This window comes from Acomys minous, assembly GCF_964271855.1.
Source record: "Acomys minous genome assembly, chromosome: 13".
In the NCBI taxonomy this organism is placed as follows: Eukaryota; Metazoa; Chordata; class Mammalia; order Rodentia; family Muridae; genus Acomys; species Acomys minous.
This window is the reverse complement of record NC_140495.1, coordinates 77,613,555-77,639,948: the sequence shown is the minus strand read 5'-3', so window position 1 is coordinate 77,639,948 and position 26,394 is coordinate 77,613,555. Positions and strand designations below refer to the sequence as shown.

Here is a 26,394-nt window from a genome sequence, read left to right as displayed (position 1 = left end):
CACTCTTAAGGATAGAGAAAACCGGAGCTCACAAAGCTCCATTCCCATCAGAGTTTACACTTGAAGGCACTGCCTATGAAACTAGTAAACCTAGTTGCTCTTTATCCATCATTAGTATGTGTAACGAGGAAAGCTCATGAACACTAATGATGTGACAGTGTATTACAACAAAGTTCTTTGTACTTCCCCCCCACACACACACACAAAGTCTCTTGCCCAGAAAGAAGCTGGTATGACTGTTTTAGATTTTGTTGTTTGTTTTTCTGGTTTCCCCCCCCCCCCCATTCTACCTATAATTCCCAATTGATTTCCCACTTCAGTTACAATAAAATCCAGGACTTAGAAACATGACAAAACACTTTCAGATTTTCCCGACTGGACACCATAGCTAATTTGTTTATCATAAAACCTGTACAGTAAAGTCACATTCAGTATCTTCTTACAATTCTTAAACTAAAGCAGATGTTTAATATATAATCGTATAAAATAGCAAATACTAACAGTGAGTAACAAATGAAAATAATAGGTGTTTTGTGTTTTCCATTTAAATATGTACATGTGTTAATAATTTAAAAAACATTTCTTATATTGAGCCTTAGTTCAAAACATTTTAGATTCACTGTGACCTCCACCCTACTTCCTGATTTCACACTCACCCCTGTCCTTTGGCATGCTAAGCTCTAGCCAGCTGCTAACCTTGTGTCCTTGTACCCTGACAAGTGGCATTTCCCACAGAAATACACACACACACACACACACACACATACAAAAAAAAAATCTACCCTCAGACATCTAAGAAGGTGAAATGTCAATTTCTTCAGGTTCAAATGTCACATTGCCAGAAAGAATGCCCCTGGCCTTGTAATACAGGAGACACCATCGTCACTTCCTCGGCTTTTACCCTAACATGTTTTTCTCCAAAGCGTTTATCAAACGAAATGACACACATTTGTTTGCTGTTTTCCTGCCCCACCGTTAGACTGTAAACTCAATGAGGATGTATGATTCATTGTACTCTCTGCTAGATGTACTTTGGTCCCAGCAGGCCAAGAACAATGCTTACCACCGGGTGTATGGGTTTGAAAACACTGCTGCAATAGCATGAAATAGGAAGTAGCATGCTTAAGTAAGACTCTTAACAAATCCTGGGTTGGATCCCCGTTTAGAGCTAAGTGTTTCAAGGTCTCCCACTCTCTGTACTGTGTCTGGATGTGGGTCTGTGCATTTGTTCCCATCCGCTGCAGGAGGAGGTTTCTCTAATGTTAGCTGAGCAAGGTACTAATCTATGAGTGTAGCAGAATATCATTACGGATCATTTTATCCTGCATTTTTTTTTCTCTTTTTAGACCAGTACTATTGGGTTTTACTCTAGGTCCCTGGGATACAGCTCCCTTTTTAACTGCAAACACGCCTGCACGCACACAAGCCTCTTCTTCATGATTGCCGTCTGCACTCTGACTACTGATGGCATCAAAAGATGTTTCCAGCTAGGTGAAGCTTCAACCAGGTGGCTCATTATACAGGAAAAGAGTTCAGGGGGAGTTCATGTCTTGCCTTGACAAAGGTCTGAAGGGGTTCCTGAGGCAAGATTGTCTACCATTAAGTCCCACTTTAAAGGCCACTGTTGGCAAAGCCTCCCCTATAATCTACATGAGCCTTTAGATGTTTAAAAATCCTGTGACTGAATAATTCTTACACTCATTCAGGCATGGTGGCTCACACCTGAAATTCTGTAGCTCTTGAGAAATAAAGACTGAAGGGTCATGAGTTCAAGGTCATACTCCTTTGGCCACACAGTGGGTTCAAGACCAGAGTGGGATGTATGAAACCTCATCTCAGAAGAATTTCCCAACTATATTAAGGTCTGTTTTTGCACCAAACCCAATCTTATTCCCAACATTTTTTTTTACCTCATAAATCTAGTTTTTAAAAAAATCTAGTTAAGTGTTTTAATTACACATACGCCAATTTTTAATATCATCCCGAATATAGCTATTTTTACAGTATATGCAATTCATTTCAAATTTTAAAAGAGAGAAAGATGATGTTTTTTTTTTCCAAAGACGCTACCCCATGCTGGTTTATTAGCAAGGCAGTACACCAAAACCAATTGCTTTCAAAAACAAATAAGTTGGACCTCTTCAATTACAAGTGTTCTGGCTCAGGTTTTCCATCCCACTTTCCCAGGACCAACTCTCCCAAGGCTCCATTTTGTTTTGTTTTGTTTTGTTTTTTAAAAAAGAAAACAATGACAATCATTTCCCAAATAGCAAGGATCAGGGATATCAGAGAGTAACAGAGAGGGCTGGCCCAGACCCAGAGAAGACTCATCAATAATTGCAGAGCCTTAAAGCATAGAAAGACATTAGAGAATACAATGATTTATTTATTTATGTTTCTGGGAACTATTTATGTGTAAAATATTAGTGATCTATTTTTTTTTGTCAATCACAGCTCTTAATACTGAAACAAAATGCTGAAGAGAGGCCACCTATTATTGTAAAAGAATAAGAATTATAAATATATCAACTCATAAATCAGCTAATTGTGAGTGATCTTATTAAAGATTAATTATCCCATGCAAAAAAATCAAATGTCATAAGGTCTTAGGTAGTGAAGGAGCATCTGGATATGTGAGTGGGCAGGGCCAAAGTTGACTGAGTAAACTGAGTCAAGTTGGCTGAGTACAGGGACTCTCTGAGTAGCAATGACTTGCTTGAGTGATGAAAAGAACCAACCCTGCAAAGGAAAACATCTCCCAGAAACAAGAGCAAAGACTCTAACGTAGGAAGACACTTGTAGAGTTTGGGATAAAAAAAAAAAAAGCCAGGATGGCTAGAGGAGCTGGAGCCAGGAGAAGAAGGTAGTGATATCACAGAACTAGTAGGTTTCAGATAAAATGTGTGTTAGGTTTAAAAGAATAGAGAGATTATTCTGATTAAAATACTTGCTGTACAATCATGAGGACTGGAGTTTGAATTACAGCATTATGTAACAAGCCATAAACCAAGTAAACACTTACTACTCCAGCTCCAAAGGATCTGACACCTTCTTCTGATCTCCCCACATGCACAGTCACATACATGTGTGTGCATGTACTCAAGCAGACACACACACACACACAAATAATGTATATATTTTAAAATAAAAATATATGTACTAGGTTAAAATAAGTATTGTTCATAATGTAAAAAAAGAAAGTGTATTGCTGAAATAATTCTTAGAAGACATTGTCTCTGGTGTTATAAAATCATCATCATCATCACCATCATCATCATCATCATCATCATCACTTGGTGGAACCAATATTGCTCCAGTACTCAAACCACTGACACATAGCACGAGAGACAAACAAAGGAAGAGAGAAAGGAAGTAGAAGCTACAGGCCAGAATCTCTCAAGCCTCTGAATGTGAAACTTCTTAATAAAATATCTGCAAGGCAAATCCAGCCGTACATCAAAAAGAATGTCAGAGAGAATGCAGTGGGATTAACCCAGAAATTCAAGAAACATTCAACACATGCAAATTAATATGTGTAGTACATAAGTAAAATGAAAAATAAAGCCACATTTTTCTCAGTAGTTGCATTAAGATGCATCCTTCTATTTCCTCATTCTCCCAGGCTTCTCACACCTAAAGTCTCAATAGGATGTCTTCCCCTCTGACCTACTTTCCTGGTAGGTACAGTTTTTCATGGGGACGTACACCTTGGACTAGTGTCTCGATATAAGTGAGTATATACCATTTAGCTCTTTTTGCTTCTGTGTGAACTCACTCATTATGACAATTTCTAGTTCAATCCATTTGTCCACAAATTTTGGAAATTCCTTGTTTTTAATAGCTGAGTAGCATTCCATAGTGTAGATGTACCACAGTTTCTTTATCCATTCTTCTACTGAGGGACACGTAGGTTGTTTCCAAGTTCTGGCTATTATGAATAAAGTAGCTATGAACATGGTTGAGCATATGTCCCTGTTGTGTGGTAGTGCATCTTCTGGGTATATTCCAAGGAGTGGAATAGCTGGGTCTTGAGGTGTGAGAAGCCTGGGAGAATGAGGAAACAGAAGGATCCAGAGGGTCCTGGAAAACTATAGGCGAGTCTGGGCCCTGGGGTCCTCCACAAACTATGGCAACAGCCAAGGAAAATATAGGCAGTAAACCTCGAACCCCTACCCAGACTAGCCGATGAACAGGACATTCTCCACTGTTGAGTGGAGAAGGAGAGCTGACTTTCACATAAACTCTGGTGCCCCATATTTGAACATGTTCCTTGGATGGAGACGCCTGGTGGCACTCAGAGGAAAGATAATAGGTCACCAAGGAGAGACTTGATACCCTATGAGCATATACAGGGGGAGGAGGTCCCCCTCAGACACAGACATGGGGGAGGGGCGTAGGGGGGAAGTGGGAGGAAGGGAGGAATGGGAGGATACAAGGGATGGGCTAACAACTGAGATGTAATATGAATAAATTAATTTTAAAAAAGATGCATCCAAGAAATATAACAAAGGTAAAACATGAGGAGGGTAGCTTCTTGTGGGTTGGAGGATTTTATGCTGTTAGTATGTCCCTGGTACCCAACACAGTCTAGTCATTCAGTTCAATCCCCACCAAAATGTCAATGGCATTCTTTACACAACTAGAGAAGACCATCCTACCATTCCTTCTAAAATATTTTACTTAATATTCATACATGAGTAGACGTTGATGAAAGCCAGTCCCTATTAACTCCCCTCCAATTCTTTTCCCATCCCTCCCCCCATCGCTTGTGCCTCCAACTTCATGTGCTCTCTCTTTCTCTGCTTTTTTTTTCCCCTATCCATTTCTCCCCCTCCCTCTCTTTAATACCCACTGAGTCCACTTAGTGCTGCCTGTCTGAGCATGGATGCTGCCCAGACTCGCCTATAGTTTTCCAGAACCCGCTAGATCCTTCTGTTTCCTCTTTCTCCCAGGCTTCTCACACCTCAAGACCCAGCTATTCCACTCCTTGGAATATACCCAGAAGATGCACTACCACACAACAGGGACATATGCTCAACCATCTACTGGCATGTCGGCAGCCTCTCAGAGGCTGTATCCCTGAAGAAAACATACTCTCCCTCCCCTACAAGCCATCAGCTGCCCATAGCTCCGCTGAGCAGTGTGTGCTTCATGAGCCCCTCCCTGCTCCATCTGGGACTTTGGTCTTACTCACACAGTCACATCTACTGTGAGTGCATGTCTGCGACAGCCTTGTCATGCCCAGCAAATACTGTGTTGCTGCAAATATCTACTCGTTCTGACTCTTAGATTCTCTCTGTGCCCTCTTCCACGTTGGTCCATGAACCCTGAGGTGGAGTATTGTGCAGATGTCCCAGTAGTGGTCAGGAAATGAGAGATGATGCAGCAGCATTTCTATGGAGCTGTAAAAAAATCATTTTGTGCAAACCTGAGCACAAAAGCAACGTTAGAGATGTCACAGGACCCACAATCAAAACACACTGCAATCATAACAACAAAAGTGCGTGTGCGCACACGCACACACAGATAATATATATTTTAAAAATAAAAATATATGTATAATTTTTCTCTCCTAAAACTGACACACTGATGAATAGAACAAGATGGAAAACCAAGAAATAACACATATATTTATAGCCAATTAACTTTCATCAGTGATATTAAATTTTAAGGGAAATGACAGCTTTTCAACAAATACTTCTGTGTAAACTGGATAGCCAAGATGCAAAAACATCAAACTAGACCCCATCTCTGACCAGTCACACACACACACACACACACACACACACACACACACACACACACACACACACAAAATGCCTCTAATAACTAAATAGGAAACTATTAGGAGAGAACATATAAAAAACACTTCAAGATGTTGTCATGATCCTTGGATAAGACAACAAAAACAATATTAGACAAGTAGGGTTGTTTCCAGTGAGAAACTATCACACAGCAAAGGAAACATCAGAGCAAAAAGACTGCACACCAGCAGAAAACATTCAGAAAAGATTCATCCAAAAAAGATGCTAATATTCCAACTACATAAGATATTCAAAAGAAGGTTGAAAATGGGCTGACCTAAATAGACATTTTCAAAAATGAAGATTTTCAAATGACCGAAAGATCAGAAAATAAAATTCAAAACCAAAATGTCATCTGACCCATAGGATACTGTTCTGCTTTGAGCATAAGTTCGCAAAGGCTCATGTGTTGAAGCTATAGCTACAACTGGGAGCAACAGATCCAGGCAATTACAAACTGAAGCCATGAACCAAAATGAACCTTTCTCCCTTTAACCTGCTTAGCTTAGATATGGCATAGTAGTAAGGTCTGGTTTACACAGATTGGTGTTGTTAAAATGATTTTTTTTTAAAATATTGGAGATGAAACAGAGGATGAGGAACACAAGTCAACTGGTGGCCAGATGTGCATCAAGGGTGACCTAGTAACCCCTCTGCTAGGTACAGTCACAAGCAATGTCTGGGAAGTTGCATCCTTATGTGTTTACTGTAGCACTAGTTACCAAGGTACAGAGTCAATAATGGTGTCCTATGGCAGATGAATGCGTATGGAAAAATATGTGTGCACACAATGGAACATTAGTCAGCCTGGTTTTGGTGGTGGTGGTGGTGGTGAGTTGAGTTTTTTGTTTGCTTGCTTGGTTGGGTTGGGTTGGGTTTTGTTTTGTTTTGTGGAGACATTAGGGAAACTAAAGACAATATTTAAAGAAATGTCAACCCCAGAAACTTTTGTACTGCACATCGTCTTTTATATGTGAAAACAAAAAAGTTGGTTTCATGGAAGAGGTAGAGTGCTGGTGATTAGAAGCCGGAGATGATAGAGGGAGGTGAGCTAGAAGGAGGCTGCATACGGAGGATCAGCGTAGCGTAAGGAATAGTTTCTGGTGCTGTATAGTAGAATGCTCACAGATTGCCAAATTTTATTGTATTTTTCAAAATAACTAGGAGATAGATGTTAGAAATTTCCTAACACAAAAAAATAGGTGTTTGGGGACATATAAAGGCCAATTGTAATAGTTTTATTATTACACATTGTACACATCAATGTGCACAACTGTGACATGTCAATTGTTTAAATTCCTCTTTCAGAAGAAGAAAATTACTCATCCTACATTCTGGGAATGCGGAAGATATCATCTTATCCTTACTAAAAGAAGATGAAAGAAAAATAGCTGATTTGAGCTGGGTGTGTTGATACAGGCGTACAGTCCCACCACTTGGAAGGCTGAGGAAGGAGACCTCCAAAGTAAGCTGGCTAGCTAGACAAGGCAAACAGGTGGGGTTTGGGCTCAGTGAGAGACCCTGCCTCAGAAAATAAAGTGGAGAGCAATCAAGGAAGGTTCCCGGTGTCAACTTTTGCCCTCCACTTGTATCCCATGCACAAAAGTATCCATGGGCATGCAAACATTCACACATACATACACAGGACACACTCATACACATTAAAAAAAAGTGTGGTGAGAGATAATGCAGGAAATTGTAAATAGAAGCTATAGTTTCAGTAGTAATAAGACATAAAGCTGAGTTCATAATGGCATAACATACTGATGTGCCGATTAATGCACCAAAATGTAGGTGTTGTGAGAAAGCATGCAACAACACATAAATATCAGCACACACTAAGCAAAAGCTATTCAGCTACTCAACAATGCAGGGCTGAACCATAAAACAAAGTGCTTTGTTTTTCATTTAGTGCCTGTAGAATAGAGTGTAAAATGTGGAGCAGGAGGTTATTTTGTGTTTTGTTTATAGAGGCTCTTTTCAATCCTGTTTCCAGGCACTGCCTAGACCTTTTTTATACTCTGCCAACATCAAGGAGGTATAGAAATTTTCTATTTAAAAATGTCTCTAAGTGGTTATTAAACACCACAATTTTAACTAATAGCTGTTAATTGGCTAATCTCATACAGAAGTTTTTATCACCAAGAAAGATTGGTTTGTTTTCTTGACAATGCCTAAAGAGTTTCTAGCAAGTGTTTTTTTGTTTGTTTGTTTGAGAGTGAGCTTGCTTTCCTTGTTTCCTTTTTCTTTTTTTTTTTTTCAGTAGTGAGAATTGAACCTAGGGTTTCATTTAAGTTTGTATAGCACTGAGCTATATTGCCAGTTCTCTTTTTATAATTTATTTTGATACATGGTCTTGTTATGTTGCCCAGGCTGGTCCTGAACTCACTCTGCAGTCCAAGAAGGCATTGACCTTGTAACTCCCCTTCCTTAATTTCCTGTGTAACTGTTGCTACAGGCTTAAGATACCAGACAGATTCTTGGCTATGGCACTGTGGTTTCCTTGCACTTGAGCCAGCAATGATTCCTCACTCTAAAACAGCACCCCAGAACTACTCCTGTGTCTCTTTACTTTCTCTTCTTCCCTCCTTCTATGCTCTGGTTTCTGACATTACAATTCACTTAGTATCTTTATTTCCTGCCTCTTTCTGCTGTGACACAATAAAATTCTCACAAAGACATGGATTTTTGTCCACTGCTCCATCCTCTTAGAAAGCCTCGAGTGCGCGGCATGGACCTGAGAAAAAGTTTGTTCAGTGAGTGAATTGCCTTCTGATATGAAAGTCATTATACACTCTCCTGGTTCTGACCCAGTTCTAACACACTTTTGAGCTTCTCAGTTAATGCTGAATCTTAAAGTGATGTGATAGGTTTTATTTGGCCCGAGAAAAACTCAAAATCCCGAAGAAAATAAAGCTCAGCAGGTTTCACTTTTCCACTTAATAGCACCAAGCCCACCGCCTAATAAAGCAGCCTTTCTGTTATTACAAACAGTTGTGCACTGGAACATCTGCTGAGCAAGAAGGCTGGCTGTCTCCACCACCAACAAAGCCCTGGCTTCCTCACGTGGACCGTGAGCACTTGGAGGAGGCGCTCTGTTTGTGTTCTGGTTCTCAGCTGCGGGCTTGGGCTGAGTGCAGAACTCCAGTTGCCAAGTAAGCAGTGCCGCTATGTTTAGAATTTAAACACTAGCCTACAAAATTAGGGGATTTGGTTCTGCAACCTTACCTGGCTCAGTGTTCTTGAGATGTTCTGTGGTTTCTAAATGTCAGAAATGTGTACAAAATGATTATCTCAAATGCCTTCACAGAGATGAGAAGTTACATCCAGTTAAATTTATAGTCTCTTTAAGTGCAATATTTATATTATTCTCCAGCTTATTTCCCTGTTCATTTGTATTAAAGGCCCTGAGATGCCAAACAACTCTTGGCATGTATCAGCATATTTTTAGTCCACTTAGAAATTACAAACAATCATGTTAATTTTATGTCAAATTCTTTTGTTTATTTATTTATACATTTAACCTTTGGGAAGTTTTCAAGGAACTCCCTCCTAGAGTCACATTACAGATGTTGATTCCAGTGTGTGAGTGTTCCAGCTATATATAGTTCAGGGATGGCTTGTATCCATAAGGCAAGATAGAAAATCCAACTCGGCTGTCCAGCAGAATTTAGATGACATTCTCCGAAAAAGACTCTAGCAAGGCACATGTCTTAGATTTTCACAGTTCATTAGAAAGAGCCTCTTTCATTAAAATATTACTTCAGATGGTAAAGTCACATTTCAGAAAGACATTTTCCAATGTGAACAACAGTCTCCTCAAGTTGCTAGGCACTTGGCAGACTCTACAGAGAGGACACCATGCCAATTAGATGAGCACCATCCCGCTGTTATTTCACAATGTCCTACTAAATAATTTTGCTGTACTAAGAAAAAGAACATGTAAAAGGCTCACTGTGTACAAGGAGGAAGACTGGATGTCTTACATTCCTAAATCAGGGAATGAGCGATGTTGACTTTTTAAGAAACTAAAACTTAGCTTATACCTAAATCTTCCTGGCTTTCATGCTAATGGTTCCATGGAAGAGATGAAGCACTTTAAAAATGTCTGAATCATGACCCACAAGGAACAACTTTCTAGGCTACTTCAACCCAAATATATTTATTAAAAGTTAGTGTTTTAGATAGGTTTCTCCTGATATGATAAAACACCACGGCCAAAAGTAGTTTGGAGAGGAAAGGGCTTATTTGGCTTCTGTATCCTGGGTCATACACAGTTCATTGAGAGAAGCCAAGGCAGGCACTCAAGCAGAGCAGGAACCTGGGGACAGGAGCAGATGAAGAGACCGTGGAGGAGTACTGCTTACTGGCTTGTTCAGCCTACAATCTTACACAGCCCAGGACCACCAGCCCAGGGGTAGCACCACCCACAATGGGCTGGGTCCTTCTTTGTCAATCACTAATTATGAAAATGCCCTGCAGGCTTGCCTATAGCAGGATCTTACGGAGACATTTTCTCAACTGGGAGTCCCTCTTCCCAAATGACTATAGCCTGTGTTAAGTTGATACAAAACTATCCAACTCAGTTGTCACATTTGAAGTCTACTTACTAGACTCTAGTACATGCAAGTAAAATTCTTATTTCTTACATTGGCTTGAACCCTATACCTATGAACCGACAACTATGAAATTTTAAGTGGAAACCCCTACAGGAGCAACAGAGAATAGGAGAGAGAGAAAAAGAAAAACACAAAAACAAAGGAGAAAAGAAAAGATAGCATCTGTTGTTACCATCTTAGAAATCCAAAATGGCAGCTGCTCAGAATTCCCAGAAAGCAACACTCCAAACTGACCCAGGAACACAAAGTCCCCAATGTCTGACCTATGCCTGAAAAGTCTATAGGAAATGCTTGAAGAGGAGTTAGTAGTTGAATCACAGAAAACCACAGGAACAAAACATTAACTCTGAGAAGAGCCGAGAGGTAGGGGTGGGGGTAGGGGTGGGGATACAGCATGAAACTTGTAACCATTCCTGACATAAACACACTACAGACTGAGCTGAAAGTGACATCACCCTTTCCAAGGAATGTGAGGGCTGTAGGAGCGCATTCTCTGAATGGGCATTCAGAACAGCATGAAGAGAATGAAGTCTGCCTTACACTGATAATGCAAACCGAAAACTGTTTCTGTCATAAAACCGTATTGAGTGTGTCACCTGCACACATCAAGGCCAATAACAGAAGCGGCTGACAGAGTTGGCTGCCATCTTATGAATACAAGAACTAAATGCAAGGAGAATCAAAGGGCATAGGTTATTATGTAAGTCTAGTCGCATTGCTTGAAATATATTCACAATTAAAATAATTTACTTTTGTTTCACTTTTTGGTGTTGTTATTTTTGTTTAGGCAAGTTCTTACTATGTAATCTTGGAGGGCCTAGAACCCCCCTTGTAGACCTCAGACTCACAGACATTTGCTTTCCACTGCCTCCCAAAAACTGAGATTAAATGCGTGTGCCACCACATTCAGAAAAAAAATAAACAAGGTGAGTAGGGGCTGGAAAAACATAGCTCAGTGGTTTAGAGCACTTGTTCTTCTTGCAGAGGGCCCAGGTTTGATTCCTAGTATCCACCTGGCAGCTCACAACCATCTGTAACTCAGGTTCCAGAGGATCCAATATGCTTTTCTGGCCTCGGTGGGTACCAGATACACAAGTGGTATACAGAAATACACTCAGGCAAAATACCCATTCAAATAAAAAAAGTTAAAGTGAAAATAATTGTATTTTTTAAAAAGCACAAATGGAAAAAGTAACATTCAAAAATATTCACATGTATATAACACATTTGCTAAGACAGTCATAGATCAATATAATGGATAATTAAAATAGATTTTAAATTCTTTTTTAAATTAATTTATTTATTAAGTATACAGTATTTTGCATGCACTTATGCCTACACACCAGAAGAGGGCACCAGATCTCATTACAGATGGTTGTGAGCCACCATGTGGTTGCTGGGAATTGAACTCAGGACCTCTGGAAGAGCAGACACTGCTCTTAACCTCTGAACCATCTCTCCAGGCCAGATTAAAAGTTCTTAAGCTAAACTTGAATTCAAGGGATAAACCCATGGCTTGTGGTATGTTTATTTCCTGTTTTGTTAAGGATTTTTTGCATTAATGCTCAGGAGAACTATTGGAGTTTGGGGTTGTTGTGGTGGTGGTGGTGGTTGTGTTTAGCTTCTAATGTCCGAATGAGTTCAAACATGTTTCCTCTTTGATTTTCTGGAAGGGGCCATTCTTCTTAGATCGCATGTCTGGTAGCCTCACTGGGGAAGTTGTCCAGGTTTTTGTGGAGGTGGGGAGTGGGAATGCACTTGCTGACTCTCACAGGTGTTAATCGTCTAGTCGAGTTGCCTGTCTCTTCTTGGGCAAACCTTTGTAGCTGGTGACTTCAAAGGCATTTAATAGCTCATCCTACTTTTAAATTTATTGGAATAAAATTATACATAGCATTCTTTTAGTGTGTGTGTTGATGGGTGTGTGTGAGACAGACAGACAGACAGACAGAGGTGAGAGAGGACCAGAGGTAAACATCAGAAGTCCTCTGCAATCTTCAGTACTGTTCTATGTTATTTAGTTACTTATTTGTTTTGAGACAGGGTATCTTACTGAACAGGGAGCTCGCTGTTTCAGCTAGACTGGCTTGACAGTGAATCCCCAAGATCAAGCTGACTTTGCATCGTCATCCCACTGCTGGAATTACAGCCACATACCACTGCTGCCAACTTTTCTGTGAATACTGGAGATCCAAACTCTGGTCCTTGCACTTGCACAGCAAGCATTTTACCTTCCGAGCCATCCCCTTAGTCCCTTTTTAAATCCATTTTTCAAACTGTGTGTTGAAGTGTAATCCTTTAGTTCATCACTAATATTACCATAACCTTCTCTCCCCTATCTCTGCCCTGTTCTGTCTAACCTCCAAGCTTACCAAATGTATTGATCTTTGCAAAGAAGTAATGGCACAATCTGGGGGTATATTTCCTGCTTTCTACTTCATTGATTTCTTCTCTTATTTTTATCATTTCCTTCCGTATGCTTACTTTGGACTCTTGTGTTCCAGTTTTTCAACTATTGAACCTTGAATAACTCATTTGAGTCCTCTCCTTTCCTCACATAAGCATCCAATGATGTAAATTTCCCACTGGTGATGGAGCTGTACCCATGTCAGGTGCTACTTCTATTTCAATCGGTGCAAAATATTTTATGATTTCAACTACGCTATCTTCTTTGATCCATGTTTAATTTAAATTAGAGTTTATAGTTTACTTTTCAAACATTTAGAGGTTTTCACGTATCTTTGTTTTTATTTTTATTTATCAATTTTTCAACCAGAAAACATACTTTATGTGATTTTTGTTTCTATCTTGCTACTCTCACTGAAATCTGTTTTGAGGACTACATTATAATTTGTCTTGACTTCTATATTCAGGTGTCTTCAGTGGAGCTTGCTTTGACTAGGTCACGTTGGATTGTTATTATTGTTGCTGAGGCCCAATGCATGTCAGGTAGGAACCACTGAACTATGGCCCCAATCAAGTGGGTGAGTTACTTTTCTACTGTTCTTGTGGTTTTATGTTGAATCCTTACTGGACATTCCACCTACCAGTTCATTAACAAGAAAGCAGGCAAAAGACTTGCATATTTCTCCTTCTGGTGTTTGCTTTGGGTATTTGGAAGCTCTGTTCTTAGGTACATATATATTCTGGGTTGTTAAGTTTTCTATACTAATGTAAGCCTTTGTAAACGCATGAAGTGTTTCTTTCTCCCTCGTAATTGATCTCTCTGGTGTTGATATAATTACATCAAAAATTTAAAGTGTCTGCATCACAACTGGTTTCTGTTATTACCAGCCTGTGTCACCATACTTAATTCTCAACACAACTCTATGAACTAGGTCCTATTATTAGCCCTAATTGCCACGGGAGAAAACATACTGCATTCACCCTGCCTGGTGCTGGCTTCCGAAACCTTCATGCTACTTCCCAACATAATTTTAATATTTTTCAATGCTAATTTTTATCATTTATCACATAAAGTAAATAAAATACCAAAAATAATGTGTATTTCTTTTGTTTACAACCAAGTAAGACGTTACAAAAAGTTGTATGTATGCACAATGTGTGTGTGGCCTGTGCATGCCACAGTCCATGTGCAGAGGTCAAAGGAAAACCTTGCGTTCAACTTGTTGCCTTCCACCTTGTTTTTGAGACTAGGTCTTTTTATTAATTTTCTGCTTCATGGACCAAGCTAGCTGGCTTGAGGGCTTCTGTGGGTCCTTCTGTCTTCACAAGCCAGTAGTAACTCCAGAATTATAGGTGCCCGTACTGGGTGATTGACTTTTACATGGGTTCTGAAATTTTAAATTCAGATAGTCACACCCTTCTAGCAGGTGCTTTTTGCAACTAGGCCATATCCATAGCCCAGGGCTTTAAAATATTGCCTGAGAATTTTTAAAATATTGATTGAAATATTTTAATTTCAATAATTCTTTTTTTTTTTTAAGGAAAGGGAAGGAAGGGAAAAAGGATGAAAAATCCCTTACCACTTCTCTATAAACACCTGTCTTGAACCACTTGTATTTCTGTTGTCTGTCTGTTTCTATTTAACTTAGTTAATAATTTAAATATTGGCAGATAAGAAGCATTAAGCCACGATCTGAGCTGGAGGTTTTTACATTTTAAGAGTGGGAGCCACAACATCCCCAAGCCATAGCTTGAGAGGAGCTGAGGGATTAGCTTGTGTCTTTCAAGAGGGCACGAGTGGGAACAGAGGCCTCCGAAGATGCTCACTGGCCGGCCTCTGAAGATGCTCACTGGCCTGATTTAGTACAGCCTCCTCTTCTGACTCAAGGTCCCTGCTGTGTGGGCTGTGGACTACCACCCCACATTGTCTCTGATCCTCAGAGATTAAAAACACAATGAGGCCTCGCCATAGCGCTGGCTAAGAAGCAAGGAGCTGGAACTGTTGAAACAGAGAGGGAGCTGTTGCTCCAGCGCACTGCGGCGCGCCTCTCTGAAGTGGGTAATGAAGTTACCCTGAGCCAAAACTTCTAACAGAAGCGTATGGAGTTCCTAAGTGTCTACCCACGTTACGATACAGCCGCTCTGCCTAAACACTGGGAAAGCAGCCTTCGATTCCAAAGCCTCCCCTCCACAAGTTCATGCTGTCCTCACCTCGGCTTTCTCCTCCCTCAACCTGTCAGCCAGAATCCATGATAGTACAAATGCCTAAAGGTTGGGCCTTTGACCACACATGGCCAAAGACTTGGGTTGCCTGAGTTCGTTGAGACCAAATTCATCACCTAATAGATGTATATCTGTTTTCTAAAGAAAAAAAATATATAAGCTGGAAATTTAATAACTCAGGCTGTTTGCTATCTAGACTTTTAAGACTTTTTCAGTCCCACTCAGACTGTAGTGATTCTTTCCATATGCCACAGGCCACCCACTAGTGTGGGAACCGTGTTCAACGTCATTGTACTGCAACACCAAGCTAATGTTTCCATAGAGGCTAGAAAGATTTGGGGATTTGGTTTGGTTTAGTCTCTGTTGGATGAAGTTAGGAGACTCTCTCTCTCTCTCTCTCTCTCTCTCTCTCTCTCTCTCTCTCTCTCTCTCTCTCTGTGTGTGTGTGTGTGTGTGTGTGTGTGTGTGTGTGTGTCTCTCTCTCTCTCTCTCTCTCTCTCTCTCTCTCTCTCTCTCTCTCTTTCTCAATACAAAGTCTTGTATTGTTATGTTATGTATGTTATGTAGCCCAAGCTACCCTGAAATTCACTGTGTAGCCCTGGCTAGCCTACAACTCACAGTAATCCTCACACCTCAGCCTCCCGAGTGCTGGGACTGTAGGCATGAGCCATGGTGCTGCAGGTATGAGCCATGGTGCTGCAGGCAGGAGACATGGTGCTGCAGGCAGGAGACATGGTGCTGCAGGCAGGAGACATGGTGCTGCAGGCAGGAGACATGGTGCTGCAGGCAGGAGCCACAGTGCCCAGAATTGGCTTTAGGTTTTGAAACAAGCTGTCTGTCTATAGCATAGAGGGACCTAGAACTGAGCTTCAGAGTCCTCATGTCTCTACCTCCCCATGGAAGCTATAGTTTTATGTTGTGAAACAAATATCTGTGCTATAGCTTTCTCGATGGTTTCACTCCCATTTCTATGTCTCTGACACATTTTATTGCAGAACAAGAAGCAAGAAGGAACTCTGCTCAGGGTCTTAGAAGGAAGCTGAGCTCTGAACCTGAAAGTCTGTATTGGGAACCAGCTGAAGCTTGAGACTTCAAGTCCCCTAGACATTCCTAGTCTCTGTTTTGTCGCCTGTGACAATAAAAGATGAGGCTAGGTGCTCACCAGGGACCTGTGGAACTCTGAGGAGAGTCAGAAAAGCCTTCAGTGAGAGAATGTGCCTTGGCAACATCAAGCCAGGTGTGTGTTTTCCAAAGTGTTAATGATTGATAGGTTGTGTGTGACACTGAAATCAGTTAAACATGACTCAAATATTGACACATCCTTCCCATGCAGTGTGTTTTCCACTATGGGACAGTATTGGGCAGTGGGAAATTTTTCAAATACTTTTACTGGAAGAGACTAATTAGGCTCACTTTCCTGCTGATGTTATCTACAGCTCAGACGAGGGCACTAGAGTCGTGTGAGTGCCTCTCTCTTATCCACTGTACAAAATAAGGCATCAAGAATTGGTTAAACCACTTGCTCTCAGGCTGCAGTGCTGATGATGCTCCTAGAACAGCAGCTTCACGTCGGAGGTGGTTTTAGTAATGATACACACCACTCCTCGAGGCTGATCGAAAATGGAAAGCAGAAATCAGGGCTCACGTTCCACAGTCCAGCCACTGTCTTCTTTCAAGACAGAAAAATATCAAAGCATTTCAGCTCCCTCAAAAGACGAAAAACCATACCTTTTCTGTCAGCAGGAATGACTGTTTGTTGTTTTTCCAGTGTTAATATAAAAAGCTTTGGAAAACACTCTAGCTGCCCAAATGTTTGGCAAATCACGTTATAAGTTGGCAGACACAATTCTAAGTTTTAAATTTTATGCTAGGGTTACAGCTTGTTCATACAGGGTGAGTTCCATATATGTCTGCCCCCATCCCCTTTTAAGACAAGGTCTCAGACAGTCCATTTTGACCTCTCACTATGAGGATGACCTTGAACTCCTGGCCTTCCTGCTTCTGCCCTCTGTCGTCACAGGCATGTGCCAACATGACAGGCCACCTTGTTTTATAAAGTAGGCTTTTCCTTTCCTTATTTTGAAATAATTTGGGAAAGCTTTAGTAATTACCTAATTGTGCTGGAATTCAGGGATTCGATGACCAAGCCCAAATTCCCTGAGTCCACACCCTTCATTGTGCAATAATCTTTGATCCTATCTCCTTCTGGGCCTTTTCCACATCTGAATCCTCTCTTTAATTCTGCTTATAAATGGAGGCTTTTCATTCTTTACATTTCATTTAATCCTCCACCTGCTGAACTTCACCTTTTTATATTTAGTTCTGTTGTCTTCCTCAAGTATCACCCAAAAACATACCGTGGTTTTCTAGCTGGGAAACAAACAAACAAACAAACATGCTTTCTTTAGCCCTTTGCCAATATTCTACATGTGTTGCTCCTAAAATGATACACTGAGAAATTAAAAAAAAAATCTCTGTCTTTGTCCATTTAACACTTTAGAATCTTTACCTGCAATTGTGTCCTCACACAACAGCCTTTACACTTCTCCGTGCTAAATAGTGTCCGCCATGGCCTTGTTCTTTGACGTTTGGAGGTTTCTTCTACTCCATCCCCTGCTACTGTGTAAGTGGACACTGTCTTTCCCAGAACCCCAGCCACTGTCCCTGCTCGGTCCTGGTGAGCTGCTCCCATCGGAACCTGTGCTTCCCGAGAGGACCAAGTCACCAATTGACAGTAACCATCACAAGCACCAGGAGAAAAAAAGGGACAGCACGAATATAGGGAACTTCTGGTGCCTCAAACCACTGTAGTGTGATAATAGTTATAATTCATTGGAAACTTTAGAAAGAACCAGGGGAGAGGAGTTTAAAGTTTCTCCATACAAAGTACTGATGTTTAAGTTGGTAGGAATATTGATTACCCAGATTTGGTCATTATACCTTGTATGGATATCAAATTCTCACACGATACCCCATAAACATATCCAATTATTTCATTCCAGTTAAAAATAAACATCAAAATGTGACAAAATTGTCCCAAGTTGATTGAGACGAACTCTTATTTAATATAAATGAGGAGTTATAATTCATAAAGTAATACATAAACACTTCATGTGCTACTGTGTCTGACTAGGTATCATCTTTGGGCATAATCTTTTCATTGTTCTATTAACTTTTTTGAAAGAGTATTAGAATGTTTTCAGTAGGTTTTGTGCACCTGGGAGATAGGCCTCTTGTGGTGCCTGTTGCGGATTATCTTATTTAGGTTGATTTAGACAGGAAGATCTGCCCACTCTGGGTGTCTCCATTCCCTGCGCTAGGATCCTGGACTGTAGAAAAAGGAAAAAGTGACATTCATCTCTCTGCTTCTTGAATGTGGATGACATGTGGGCGGCTGCCTCAGTGGCTGCAGCTGTGACATACCCACTATAACGGACTGCACGCTTGAACCATGGGCCATCACAACCCCTTCCGTCCTTCTGTCCTTAACTTGCTTTGGTTAAAATGTTTTATAACAGCAAGGGGGAAAGCAACTAATAGAGTATTCTTTATGCCACCTCACTCTATTTGCCTGATGCTCAGCCTTCCTCAGCCCTGGTAATAACTATTCTATTCTGTTCTGAAAACATCAACCTTCTTAGCTCCCACATAGGAGTAAGAAAATGTACAGTGTTCGCTATTCTGTGTCTGCCTCGTTTCATTTAACATCTTGTGCTCCCATATTGCTATGGTAGATTTATATTTGTATAAAATTAGCCATACTGATACAGTCTCTATGAAAAATGATAAATTATGTTAAATGTTTTGTGAAATTTATGTTTTTCTTTTTTGGGGGGGCGGGAATGAAAAGTCAGTACTTCATTCGTAAATTAAATATGTGACTTTCAAAAATCCTTGCCATCAGGGCTAGGGAGAGAGCTCAGAGGGTAAACAAGAGCCCCAGAACTGAAAAGGGCAGGTACAGCCCGCATGTGCCTGTGATCCCTGCACTAGGGGAGCACAGAGTTGCATCCCAGGGGCTCACTTGCTAACCATGTAGACAACCGATAAACTCTGGGCCCAATAAAAGATGCTATTTCAAAACTAAAGTGGAATTGAGGAAGACACAGGGTGGACCTCTGGTGTCCACACAAACTTCCACACATCGGTACACACATACATACTGTCCTGAATATGCTTTGCCAGAAATATAGATGAACATGTTTGTGTCTTTCCATGATATCAGGGAGCATTAACTGACAATCAATTGACAAGGTACAGCAGCTTCAGCAGCAAAACTTTGCCAAAAAAAATCCTTCCTACTCAGGTGATCTAGTTAAGACAAATGCAGGTTCTTCCAGTCTGACCTTAATTACTAATATTAAGGCTATTATGTAACACATAGTAAATATATCTGTGCACATACAAGTGGCATGCAGAATGAATACAGAAGGGTTTGAGAAGTTTTCAAATCGGGAAGAAAGGAGTTAAGAAGCATCTTTACTGATAAGGTAACAAACCCAGACCCATAGAGGAGCACCAGGCATGGGAGAGTAGTGCTACAGAGCAAAGACATAGTCAGCTGGAAAGACGAGAAGGCAGGACCTGATTGGAGTGGGAAATGGCTGACTCAGGTCCCGGTGGGCAAATGGATGAACAGACAGACAGCAAGACAAGCAGGCCACATCAACAGCAGGGAACCAAAGTGGCCTGGAGCCCAAGAAACAGTTGAGCACTCTCTTCCTGTCAGTCCTTGATGACATACCAACTATCAGACAACAGATGGGTGTGTGGCAATGCCATGGCAGTGTTAGCAAACCCATTTCTTAACAAGGTATAGTTGGAGGAATATGTCCTCTAAGTTCTTGGGCCTAATTTCCCTGATCTGATTTTAATATACCTTTATGACCCATACAGATTTATAATGGCCCTCTTTATAAGCCCAGGAAGAAGTTATTGATGAGTTTGTGTTGCATGGGTGATGCCAGACATAGAATGCTGTTCACATGCCCATCCAAGAGTCCAGTCATCCTCTGCCCCAAAATGAAGTCAATAGCTGCTTGTAAAATAGAGTCTGTCTGGGCAAGGCACAGTCTGAAAAACCAGTTTTTATACAGTATGGAGTAACTTAGAGCAGGGCATAGCTTGACACACACACACAAACACACACACACACACACACACACACACACACACACACACACACACCCCTCTCGAAACTGGAAACATGCTTGCAAAACTAAAGCACAAATGACTAATAAAATCTGCTCTCCAGAGCCTCCAGGCTTGAGATCTGGCTTCTGTTTTGGGATTTATATCCCAAACAAGCTGCTTCTTAAACATTAATCCACCCTCCTCAGTATCGGGAGACTAGAATCTTGGTGACCACAAGACATGCCCAGACTTGTTCGAATTCTAGAGTAAACAGCTCTGGCCCTAAGGTCAGCTCTCTTGCACAAGAAGGCTAAGATGTACTCAAGGAAGCTCTAGCTTCTGAGGCAGAAAATCTGCATGTATAATTTATGCAAATAGTATTAATAAATGCAGGGATCTTTTCCTCCTCAGTACAGTTGACTACTATTAGGTATTTCCCTCTCTTTCCTTTAATACATCTCTCCTTGTTCTCCTCCTCCTTCCTTTTCTCCCTCTTTGCTGCCCTCTCTCCCTCCTTTCCTCTTACCAGATCTTTCCAGATTCCCCACAGCTGCTCTGATACGCTGAGGCAGAGAATTCCCTGACGCTATCCCTTTGATTTAGTGTGTCTGCATATGTGTTTTGCCCAGTAAGCCAAAAGGTACTTAAAAACAGGGGTCTCATCTTACTCAGGGTGTGTGTGTCTGGTGTCCAGAAAATAACCCCTGGGAAATTCCATGACTAATAACATTTACAGATACATAATCCCATATTTTGTTTTTGTTTTCAAAGCCCTGTTGCCTAAGCAGTTCACCTCAAACTTCTCTACTCCACATCTCTACAATAAAGAGATGAGGCTATGTCCTGATCTAAGTTATAACATGGTGTATAATAAAGCAGTGTGGTTCATTTTTCTCATTGTCCATTGGCCTAGGAGATCCATTTTATAAGCAGCTTTTGACTCTGTTTTGAGAAAAAAGGATTACAAAGGATTACTGTAGCCCCTGGATGGACCCAGACACTGTACCATCTGTCAAGCACCATTATTCTCCTGATGTAACTGCCATCTCCAAGGCTTACAACTCCTAGGTCTACTCCTGGAAGCTTCTAGCCTCCATACAGTCTAATCTAGTCCTGGAATGTTTTCAGCCTCTGAGACTTACTGCGGAATAAGCCCACCCTTACTTGTTCTTTCTGAGCTCTGGGCTGGCTGGTTTAACTCAGCTGTTCTGCATCAAACTGCTCTCCAAGATTGCTGGTTCAAACTGGCTTCTCTCAGTTTCTCACTGACTTATTCTTCTTGGCCTCAAACTAAACTCTATCAATCTGTTCTAATCTTCTGGCTCCTTATCCTCTGGCTCGTTCTACCTCACCTGTATCTAGCTTATCCTCTTTTCAACCTCTCTCTGTAAAACTCTCCCCGTAAAACTGTCTCTGAATTCCATGAACCACACTGCCTCTCATCTCACTGACTCAACCAAACTAAACAGAAATGACTTGAACTCAAAGATTGGCAAGCCTCTGTCTCCTGAGTGCTGGGATTAAAGGCATATAACACCATGCCTGGACCTAAACTTTTCTTTACCTGAAACTTGCTCTATAACAAACTGGCCTTGAACTCAAGATATCTGCTTGCTTCTGTCTCCTGAGAGTAAAGGCATGTCTGTATTCCAGCCAGATCACACGGATCTAAAAGGTCTTCAGATGTGATCTCTTGCCAGAGAAGCCATGTTCTGAATTAAAATTCTTCTAAGGCACCATCCATTTAGCCTGACAAATGACTTATTCCTGAAATTATAAAGGGAGACACACTATAAGTTTAGTGGGGGTAATTGAAATTTCAGGGACACATGAGCATATTTAAATCATATGAGGGAAACCAGGCCCAAGAACTTGTGCTATACACCAACCCGAGGAAAGGGTATAACTCCCTCACTGTGCTAGTTAGGGTTACTGTTGTTGTGATGAAACATCATGACCAAAATCAAGTTGGGGAGGAATAAGTTTACTTGGCTTATACTTTCACAATGTAGGCCATCTGAAGGAAGTCAGGATAGGAACTCAAACAGGGCTGGAATCTGGAGGCAGGAGATGATAGAGAGGCCTTGGAGGGATGCTGCTTACTGGCTTGCTCTCCATGGCTTTCTCCACCTACTTGGTTTTGTTTTGTTTTGTTTTGTTTTGAGTCAGGGTCTCTCTGTGTTAGCCTTGGCTGTCCTGGACAAGCTTTGTAAACCAGGCTGGCCTCGAACTCACAGCAATCCACCTGCCTCTGCCTCCAGAGTGCTGGGATTAAAGGCATGCGCCACCACGCCCAGCCCCACCTACTTTTTTTTTTTCCAGGCCCTTTATTTCCTTTTGCACATTAGGCCATGAATTCATAGGGAATGGGCTCCAGCAACTCAGGCTCCTTCCCATTAGTCCTCACAAAGTGAGCTTCTCTGGGTGGCGCAGGCTGGCGCTTCAGCAGGACCCAGGTGCCCTTCTCCTTGGCTTCCTTCTTCTGGTTGTTCTCCTTCACGCGCTTCAGGAAGCTGTTCCTGCGCTCAGAGCGCTTGATGTGCTCGATGCGCACGTTGATTCTCTTGGCGCGAATCTTGCCCTTAACCGGCTTGTTCACAATGATGGCCACAGCATGCTGGGTGACGTTGTAGATTCTTCCTGTTTTGCCGTGGTAACACTTATGGGGCATTCCTTTTTGAACAGTACCCATTCCCTTGATGTCTACAATATTACCCTTCTTGTAGATTTGCATGTATGTGGCCAAAGGAACAACTCCATGCTTCCTAAAAGGCCTGGAGAACACATAGCGGGCGCCCCTCCTCTTTCCCTTTGTGTTTGTCATTTTGGCGAGTTATGGCAAGATGGCTGCTGCGGCCAAAAGCCCTACTTTCTTACAGAACCTGGAACCGCCATTCCAGGAATGGTACCACCTACAATGGGCTGCGTACTCCCCCCATTAATCACTAATTGAGAAAAATGCTGTACAGCCAGATCTAATGGCATTTTCTCAGTTGAGGCCCCCTCCTTTCAGATAAATGACTCTAGCTTTTGTCAAGTTGACATAAAACTAGCCAGCACACTCACATAAAACCCACAAAATGGACACCTAACTGTTTTGTACAGCTTCGCACCAGCCCATCACGTGATATCTAATATGCACAGTCAAGGTGGTGAGCTCCCAGACTTGACTCAGTGTCCCACTATTCACACAGCCTACACGACTGCCTGACCAGTCTGCCTGTTTACCTGTCTAGACCTGACTGGAAATTTCCTGTTCCTGACTCACTTCCTGCTCTGGATTTGGTTCAGCCTTTCACCTTGCTGCTTAACTCTGCAAATTCTCATGTCTTAATCATTTATTTCTGTTCTTTTAGTCTGGACCATAGTTCAACATGTCCAGGGAAATTACTGATGGTACAGAATACACATAAATAAATTTCTCACTCTGGTAAATACAGATTTATGTTTAGGTATGTCTTAGGAAAAAAAAACATAGACAGTTAAATAATCACCAATTTCATGGATATTTTTCCAAAGGTGAAAATTGTGAAGGAAATCCTTGGGTCTGAGTGTTTGGGGAACAGTTGTTGCATTGACTATTTTCTTTCTAGGAGCAGAGACCCCATGGTAGCAGAAGCCAACCTCCAAAACTAGACACCCAAGTTTAAATTACAAGTTTTCACTTCTAGTTAGGTAATGTTTGTCATTTTTTAAAAATCTCTCAGTATTTCTGTTCACCTATCTTCTACATAGATATAACAGTCATGCTGTTACTTTGTAATTGCTGAGAAGATTAAATGTGCTTATATATTTTTAGCATCTGTCACAATGCCTGACATATATTACATACTATATAAGTAAGTACATGCTAATAACCCCACCATCATTGTTTGGAAGAATATTTTACAGTTAAAGAAGATCACAGAGAAAATACCCTCTAGCTTGTATCATGGAATCTAATTCCTTCATCTAATTCAATCTGTCATCTTGCATAAGGCTCCATAAACCTAAATGTTCTTATTCCCAAGGACCAACCAAATTGTGATGAATTTTCATGAACATGTATATACAATGCTCATCATCTTCTCTTTGATACAGAGTCTCACCTCCAACTCCAATTGACTATGACACAGATTAAACTGGCCTCAAACTTGTGAACCTCACCCCCTGGCTCCGCTTCCCACATACTGGGATTACAGGTGTATGTTGCCATGCCCAACTAACATTTTCTCTTAGTACTAAAAACTATTCTTTAAAATCTATATTATTTGTTTGCTCCTTAGACTTAAAATCTTGCAAAGGCTTAGATGTCCCACGTGACAGCTGACTGCAAGACTCCTGATGTATTCATGAAGCATACTGCTGGTAAAAACAGCCATGCTTGCATTTAGTCAACCAAAGTAGGCATTGATATAGAGACCTTTAATTGTGTAAATAGTAGAATGTAGGTGCTAACATGTGAATTGAAAACTCGAAGCTTCCTGGGAGGCTTTGACAAAGTGTGTCAAATGTACTGTCTTTATTTATTTAAAACTTGCTATAACTATCTTATTGATGAGGAAAGTTTGTTTTAGAAATATCAAATAGTTGGCCAACCAACACTGAGACAAAAATAATAGGCAAATCCAAGACTAAAGAGAAGTTCTTTTATCTTTATCTTTGGAGATAAGCAGATTTAGATTTGCTACATAATAACCTAACTGGAAAAGTGCATAATGATGAGAACAAATCATTCAGGAGTTGAGAAAATGGATCCATAGTTCACTTTGCTGTGTTAATTTTACGCCATTTGAAATTTTTCAATAATTTTTGAAAGCTGGGTTGTTTTTTAAAGGGGATTTCAGGAAACAGAAGGTAGGATATGAATCTTAGCCATGCTCCTTGTCTGCTCCACATCACTGAAAAGGCCTGAGCTCAATTTCCAGTATGTAAAATGGAAACAGAAGTAAACTGCACCTCCTTTACAAGCAAGCGAGAGAAATGAGATGGGCTAGTCTGGTACATGTAAGTACAGCATGAGCCTTTGACAAAGACACTATCCTAACTCCTAGTATTTGCCTTCTCTATGAAACAAGCTCATACCACCTTGTACAAAATACTAATAAACCCATTTATTTCTTCAATAAGTAAACATTTAAATTTTGTGCAAGCCACATACTAAGACCAGATGGTTTGACAGCAAACAAAATAGCAAACACCTAGTCTTGTTGAGCTTAAACTATGGTGAAAAATACTATACATATTTACATGTGTGTGTGTGTTTGTGTGTGTGTAGGTTTGCATAATCAGTGAGGAGATGTCATTTGGTTATTTTGTTGCCACTAAATCAGCAGTGCTTAGTACTTGGCTTGAAACATATATATATGTGTGTGTGTGTGTGTGTGTGTGTGTGTGTGTGTGTGTATACACACATATATGTGTGTATATGTATATATATACATATATGTATATATGTATACATATAATGTTTCAGAGATAGATACTATGTTTTATAAAACATGCAAGTAATTTAGATTTATTAGTGGAATTAATATATTAAGATAGATGCAATATATAATGAACTGCTATTTTATGCAGAATGATCAAAGAAGTGGCCAAAATTATACATGGTCATCACTAAAAAATGAATAACTTAAACTTTAAAAAATATATTTTACCTTTGTATATATGAGAGAATATATTTGTGTGTGTATATAAATACATAGATGTATATGGGGGGCTGGAGTTGCACATCTGTTCAGTGACACAGAGGCCAGAAGAGAATGTCATAGGCCCTGGAGTTACAGGTGCATCTGGTGCAAATGCTGAGAACCAAACTTGGCTTCTCTAAAAGAGAAGCAAGTGGTCTTAACCGCTGATCCCATTCTCCTGCCCCATGAATTATATAAACTTTCATCCTGTGTTTGTCCACTTCCTATAACTATAACAAGACACTAAAAATAATTGCATTATAACTAAGAAAGGTTTATTTTGCCTCAGAGTTTCAGTGGTTTCAGTTTATGATCATTAACCCTGTTGCATTGGCCTTTGGCAAAGCAGAAAGTTTCTCACCTGAAAATGGCCAAAAAGCAAAGAAAAGAGAAAAAAAAGAGTGAAAGTCTCAATATACTCTTCTAGGGCATGATCTAACATCCTTAAGGTTCCTCCTACATGTTCAATGTAAAGGCCCTTTGTAGATATACCAGACCCAAACTTTAGCAATGTTTATTCAACCAAAAGTAACTAAC

General features: G+C 40.6%; 2 protein-coding genes across 2 annotated transcripts in view; both read right to left on the bottom strand.

Moving 5' to 3' along the window:
* The window catches only part of LOC311582112 (uncharacterized protein), a gene marked incomplete at its 5' end in the record, with an annotated part of 156,129 nt that overhangs the window by 49,790 nt on the left and 79,945 nt on the right, over positions 1-26,394 (bottom strand). The window lies entirely within an intron of this gene.
* Positions 22,509-23,041, bottom strand: LOC311580665 (large ribosomal subunit protein eL21-like). The gene has a single exon (XM_084752336.1). The coding sequence runs from the start codon at positions 23,007-23,009 to the stop codon at positions 22,530-22,532; it is 480 nt and encodes a 159-aa protein (XP_084608462.1). The 5' UTR covers positions 23,010-23,041; the 3' UTR covers positions 22,509-22,529.

Bases quoted from the DNA above. Each gene is read 5' to 3' on its own strand.
- LOC311580665 (XM_084752336.1), bottom strand. From the start codon at position 23,009: ATGACAAACACAAAGGGAAAGAGGAGGGGCGCCCGCTATGTGTTCTCC.